Consider the following 7,566-nt stretch of genomic DNA (forward strand, 5'->3'; position numbering starts at 1 on the left):
ACTACTTCAGACCAACCCATTTTAGATTTGCACCGGGTGCAAGAGCCATTTATCCCGCCGGGAAAATAGCAACAGCGCCGAGACCCACCCACAAAGTTACTTGCGCTTCACGCTTTGACACTTGCGTTTCAGATCGTTAAAATAGGGCCCGATAAGTTAATCTTACGGCCATTTGCTGGACAAACCACTGTTTGATTTGCGGTAATTCACAGTAAGAGATATCACTGTAATTGATATGAAGAATGGAATATTGACATATTAATGAGTAAATTACAGTGCCCTGTAATGAGTTATTGATATATGCAATTGACCTATTTTTCATCTTCAATAACTTTAATATAACTGTCATATGAGATATATATATATATATATATTAATCATATTCCTGATTAATTATTAAAATTCCCTATATATCATTTGAGTTAATTATAATGTACAACCCAGTGCGACTACACCATTGGCCAAGATAAGACATACACTGTTGTGTACAAACGTCTGATAGACGTCTTAAGATGTGTCATAGTTATATATGTGTCAGAATAGGTGTCATAGTGACACAATGACTTAAATTATAAACCAAGTATGAAAAAATATCACAGTTTACATGTTTAACAATAAGTGTCACAGGTGGGGTTAAATGTCCCTGTTCTTACAAAGCAATTTGCTTCATAGATTTACAGCAAAGTCAGAGTACATGCAGTTTAAGCTTCAAATTAAAAGTAATAAAATCTTCATTTAAAAAAATTTAATAGCCTGTTTGAAAAATATTGTTAGCTTATTCTAACTGGCTAGCTAACTAGCTACATGATGCTAACTTGAGGTCATTTTTAAATATAGATAGAGTACATTTAATGGAAAAACAAAGGATTTGATGTTCAGGATAGTGTAACTACAGTAATGAAGTCATGCCACCAACAAGCCAAACAACAAGCTTTAAAAAACACTTTTATTTCTTACTGGTGAAAATTTGATCACTGAAATCCTCCAGTAAATCACCAGTGCAAGCTTCATGATTAATACTTCTACATCACTCTTGTCAGAACAAAAAAAGGACTTATATCTTTACTTTATCCAGTGGTTATTTAGGGATTACAGTAGGGAGCGTTTTACCCCAAGAGGGCTTTTCCCCCACTCTACCCTAACATTGAAAAAGCAATGACAAAGAAGCATGTTGTCATACTCTATGCTGTTCAGGATTTTTTTCCCATGTCAAGTGTTTCATAATCATATGTAAAACTTGCACTTATCATAACCATTCCCTTGAATGTACATATCTTGTCAAGACCCAAAACTTCCATACTATAAATGATAACTTATATTACAATGAACACAATATCTAAGGTATGTCATGTCAGCCATATTTTAATTGTTTACAGAGATTTTAACTGTAAAGCAATATGCACACATGTAAAACACACAATTAAATCTCTTGATTCATCTTCACAATGCACATGTAGAGTCTCAGAGTTGTTCATAACCTCGGCCACGGTGTTCTCGGACAAGCACATACGTCAGAATGGCAATGAGGCATACTCCCGCAGCTACACCACCCAGAATAATGGGGATCATGCGCTTGCTGTAGTCCTCCCAGCACTCCACCTCTGAAATCAAGACATGAGAAATCATGTTATTCTGAAGTAAACCGGTTGACAGAATATATATATGTTCACATTTATATAGATAATGAAAAATAGCATCTCTACGGTGTACAATGTGTGTACCTTTTCCAAACGCTCCATTAGCCAGATCAAAGGCTTGAATCTGCAGTGGCACCAGTCTGACTCTGAAGTGACTCGCCAGTATTAGAGTCATCTGGGACTTGCATTGGAAGCTAAGGCCATTTTTTGCTTTGAATAGCTTGTCGTTATTTATAACTCCTTCATAGGTTTTATCTGTGGATTAAATTTGAAAAAATAAATAAATAAATAAATAAATAAAATACTTAGAGGGGAAGTTTTGTCAAATTACATTCTCTAAACCCAGTTGTTCATTAACTACTATACTGTAAGTATGACATCCGTGGGTTAATCTCCTCCAAAAGTATAAACAGTGAGCCCCTCAGTCATCATTTACACGTCAACTAAAAACAGTAGACTTTTTATGTATTTTGGCCTTTTTATTTAAATGTCAAAATCATTTTGATGACCTGAAAATGCAACCCCTTTGAAAACTATGGAAGGCACACAATGCCAAAACTTTATAAACTGAATGCATGAAATCTGACCGCATCAACACACACCGTCAGTTTTGAGTGTGTTTCTTTTGTATGTGTCACATGTTAATATTTTCTTTATAATATTTTCAAGCTGATAAAGCACGCTGAGTGGATTGAGCGCAGTGGCAGAGATGTGCGAGCTTGTCGGGTGAATATACATTTCATCACTGGAAAGTTCGCTCGGATATGTCCAAAACAAGTAAGTAAAACAATACACAAGCTACTTAACGGTAGAGAGAGAGAGAGAGAGAGAGAGAGAGACGTCTGTTACGTGATATTTGATGTTCACTCACTTAGCACATGCATTCGCATTTTGGATGCACGCTTTATGTGTGTTTTGCTGGCTTGAGTGTTTCTGCATTATATGAGTGGCAGCACATTTCAGATAAAATAATACCTTTTTTTTAACTATATTTGTGAAAACTATCACAGGAGATTTATAATGAGTGGTTCCCTGCATTATTACAGCAAAGTGCGTCATTACAGTACAAAGTCATTGCAATGGAGCAGTTCTTATCCCATTAAATTACAAATGAACCATAATGCCAAAAAATGAACAAAGAAATCAATTATTTGCATTATTAGCATTATTTGTATTATTAGTATTATTAAGTGTGAAAACGAAGAATATAACTAAATTATTCAGAGACCAGATTTAATTTTGTTTATTTTGTGCGGGACGCTATAGTTCATTTATGTAAGTGAGGATAACAAAATAAAATACACTGTGACAAATGATACCCATAAATTCTTCAAACAGCGGACTACCAGTAAACTGATAAAAATTTGGGACCAACATTTTTTCAGACCAATCTGGCGGAAAAAATTAAAGTTCAGGTTTGCATGAACCAGGATGAAAACATGCCCATGAGACTACAGGCAGTCATTGAGGCTAAGAATTGCCCTAAGTATTGATAGTTGTGTAAATACTGTCATACAGCTGTCTGAATCATTTTTGGTTGATTGTAATTCATTACATACCTTTCTAGCAAAGTTATCTAACATTATCAAGATGAATTTGTTCTGACACAGTTTAATTATGAGTTCTTGTCATATTTTTATTAACATCTTCTAAACTATAGAGAATAAACTGTGATGATGTGAAATGTTGAAGGTGTCTGAATGGTTTGACTGTATCTATTTAATAAATTAACCAGCTAACATTATAAATACTGTTTTGGTGTAAAATTTACAAATGCAATAAAAATATTGTTATCTCTACTTGGTATCGGCAAGTACCAAAAATAAAAGTATCGGTATCGGTGCATCCCTATTGAAAATGGTGATGTCATGCACATGCATATTACATATTTTGTTTATAGCTATGTGCGCAGACAAGTAGTGTTTCTTTACAAAGTGACATCGCCAAAAATAAAGCATTTTTAGTTAGTAGTATTATATTTGTGGATCCTATAAATGGGATTTTTTTTTGGCAACGTTGTCATCTCCATGTAAAAACTTCAGTTTTTAGTACATTGTTGTCATGTTAACATACCATTAGAGCATTATTCTCAAATCTGTCCATCTCTTTTCAGCTCAGCCAATAGTGAGAGATTGGGGCGTGGCTACTGTAGCAGGCTGAGCCAGAAACTGTTTTTTGCAAACGTGGCTGATGTTATACATGGGAAAAATACATCTGAAGACTTGCCAAAATACACAGAAGCAGACAGCGGTGTATAACAAGGCAAACACTGGCTGTGTTGGAGGAACGTGAGGGAATATTTGGGTTTCAATCGAGACGCCGAGTGCTTGAAGTTTATTCTCGACTTGTAGGTGAAACTCAAGATTTTCCACATTTTATCTTTTTATTGTCAAGCCCTAGATAAAATAGTAAGATAATTTAAGGATAAGAATAATCGTGACAGCGTGATGAGTGAATTTGCGAAGGTAATAGTGTAATTTATACTTACCCTGGCAATTTTTGCAAAGAGGAGCAGGTCTCAGAAAACCTTTGATAGTGCTCACATAGGAGAGATTGCCTTCCTGTGAGTGTAAAGAAATATTGCATTGTATGTTAGACAGCTTGTTTTTTACTTTTAACCCAAGAGAGAAAACTTATCAAAGAGATAAAAACTACTGTAGGTACCTTGACGAAAGTGAACTCCAGATGACCACCATCAAAGTCCAAGGAGAGATTAGCCTTTTGGTTCCCACAGAATCCCGTGGCTCGTGTTGAGCTGGGATTCATGTTGAAATAATAGTTCTTCTGGAATACAAGTTAAGCAGTGTGATTACTGGGCCAACATCATATTACTATGGAAATCCTGTTAAATTGACAATATAAAACCCTTCGTTGATCTAAGATGAACAGAATTTGTAGGCATAGCCTGTGTTTGACATTGTACCCTTTGAGTGTACTGAATGAATGCACACAGTGAAGATGATACAGTAATCATAAAAAAACTGGGGGCGTTTTAAAGCACTGGCTGTGCTAGAGATTATGAGAGGATAGTTTTGACAAACATCACATGAAGGAACATTAAGGTGTCTATATTATGAAAAAGACGTATAGCATACTTTTTAAATATATGCATATTATATAAATAATATACTTTAAACTTTATACGTAAGTGCAACTTAATGTAATGTTTTCAGATACTTAAGTTCATGTTAATTGCTATTAAATGAACATTTGTTATAGTTTAATTTATATTAAATTAGCATAGCCAAACATTTAGGTGTTTTTGTCTTACCCACTTAAGAAGGATTTAAGTGCATTTTATGTAATAAACTTCTATTGAAACGTGCATGTAATGTAGTTAAATATATGCATGATATATTAACTTTAAATGTAATATTGATAAAGACTACGTCTGTTTAAGTATTCTAGTTGACAAATCAGAATAAGTGTACTTTTGTATGGCATTCAAAATGCACTTTTATGTAAAACCTTTCATTTGACATCAACAAAGTGCACTTGTTAACACCAAAGTGTGTTAAGAAACAGTCATGAAAGTGTACTTAAAGAGTACTCTTGAGTGAGTGATGTGACACTCACTTAAGTGGCTTTTTAGTCCATTAATATTATATTATTTACAAGTAGTGATTTAAAAATAAGCTTAAGATTTGAGGTTCCCTGTAAGTGCACATTCAATACAATTAAGTGCACTTCTTTCATACAAAGGATCACTCTCTAAAAACAAAGTTTGTCACGGTATAATTTGTCTTAAAAATCTACATTTCTAATTATAAAACTCATTATCAATCGTCATATTAGAATATATGCAAAGTTTGTATGATTATTTACCATTAAAATCACTATTTTGACTTAAATAAAAAAGCAAATCAGCTCACCTAGCGAATGCATGGAGGACAGCAAGAGAAGCAGAGCAATGTCGTTATTATTTATTTATTTTTTCAATAATTTTTTTGCATTTTGAAAGGTGTGAACATTACAGATCACCAAAAACATGTCTGTTCGCACTTTGTGTGCTCTGTTCACTTTCTTTCTTTTTCTTACTTCCCTTATCACTTTGGTAGTTTGTTGAACTCTGCGTGTGTCTCGTATTTTTATTTATTTATTATATATATATATATATATATATATATATATATAATATGTCTTAATTATGAGCTATTTCGTCCCGTTATGAGATGAACAATGTAATGTATTAGCGACATGTACTCTTGAGGATGCCCTTTTACCATAAAGATACAAGTTCTGAAGGTGTTATTCTGACTGTGCAGTGAGTTGCTGGCAATGTTGGTGGTAAACCAAGTGAGTTCTCACCCCCTGCTAGAACATGCTAAGAAGTTGAAGAAAAATGCTGAGAAAATAACAAGCTTACATTGTTCTCTCTCACCACGTACTCAACTCCTAGATTGGCCCGCACACACACTGTGCCCTGAGGGTTTCTCAAGGTGCACGGAAACTGAAGTGGTGCGGTTTCTTGGGGCTGAAGAACAGGTCTCTGAGACAGATTAGTAATAGGAGGATCACTTTTGATGATGACAGGAACTTGATCTGCTGAAGCTGAAAGGTGAAGAGGCTTTGAGGCTAGAGAGCTTCCTGTAAGCACAAAACAGTGGGGGGCTTTAGCACCATTTCCTGAAGTGTTAACCAATACAGAGCTACCAGGACCAATTATGGATGTTGTAAAATCGACACAGTATTGCATTGTTCTGGTTTCTCAGAAATTACGCCTACTAGAACTTTCTAAGTTATTAAAAATCCATTTATAAATCTACATTTCTAATTATAAAACTCATTATCAATCATCATATTAGAATATATGCGAAGTTTGTATGATTATTTACCATTAAAAACACTATTTTGACTTAAATAAAAAGGCAAATCAGCTCACCTAGCGAATGCATGGAGGACAGCAAGAGAAGCAGAGCAATGTGGCGACTTGTGCGAGTCATTTTAAGAAAGTGGCTCTTGTGTTTCAAGTCAGTTGCTCTTATGGTATCATCTCTGAAGCCGTGGTAAAATAATGCACATGTGGTTGTGAAGGAGGACAGTTATGCTTTGATGTTGTCAGCAGTTGACTGACATCAGGAAGCATCTTTAGCCAAGCCCACGATTAGCAAACCAAGTAATGATACAAGTATGATAACTATATAATGGTATAGATCATATTTCAGATCAAGATTTGTATTTCTAAATTGAATTTCTAAACAATCTAGACAGCTCTTCGATTAAAAAGAAGCGGCATGATGGTAGACTTGGGTCTGGACATTCATGGCGCCAGGTTGGGCTCTTGCCCAAAATGTAGTGCCACAAACAGGTCAGTTGTCACTAATATTTACCACACTTTTTCGTTAGAGCAAAATGCATTTAATGCCTCAAAAGGTTCAATGTCACAGCAAGCACTGCTCATGTTAGATAATTAAAAAATTGTGTTTTTCTTTCAGTTAACAATAACTTGAATAAATAAAATTTTCATATAGATTCAGTATGTGTGCATTGTATGGCATGTCATATAGGCTTCTGTATTAAAGGTAATTTATAATGTATTAAATAAGAAACTCTCCAAAGCACATAACTAAAAACAAATTTAGGAAAGGCAAGTTTATTTATATAGCACAGTGCTTTACATAAAATAAATTATATATATATATATATATATATATATATATATATATATATATATATATATATATATATATATATATATATATATATATATATATATATATATATATATATTATCTTTCTTATTCCCTCGTTTCGTCATGTGCATTATTCCTAATGAAATCTCAATTTATCCACTGCCACTTGGATCTTCACTCTGCCAAAAGACAAAGGACAGTATCACCACTCTTTCACTTATTCACGGTTGCCACTTCAGTTTGACTCACCTTTGTGCACTATTTCCTCTGCTTGTGTCAATAAACAACCTTACCTG

The 7,566-nt window shown here is 34.2% G+C and overlaps 1 protein-coding gene across 1 annotated transcript; it reads right to left on the reverse strand.

The window, feature by feature from the left end:
- Positions 1-925: 925 nt before the first annotated feature.
- LOC127943326 (lysosome-associated membrane glycoprotein 3) lies at positions 926-7,259 on the reverse strand. Its single transcript, XM_052539699.1, has 6 exons — positions 6,520-7,259; positions 6,004-6,224; positions 4,302-4,421; positions 4,126-4,198; positions 1,722-1,892; positions 926-1,601 (listed from the first exon to the last, which is right to left on the reverse strand). Exons 1-6 carry the CDS (start codon positions 6,578-6,580, stop codon positions 1,462-1,464), a joined length of 786 nt encoding a protein of 261 aa, XP_052395659.1. The 5' UTR covers positions 6,581-7,259; the 3' UTR covers positions 926-1,461.
- Positions 7,260-7,566: the final 307 nt, after the last annotated feature.

Source organism: Carassius gibelio, chromosome A22 (assembly GCF_023724105.1).
Source record: "Carassius gibelio isolate Cgi1373 ecotype wild population from Czech Republic chromosome A22, carGib1.2-hapl.c, whole genome shotgun sequence".
NCBI lineage: Eukaryota > Metazoa > Chordata > Actinopteri > Cypriniformes > Cyprinidae > Carassius > Carassius gibelio.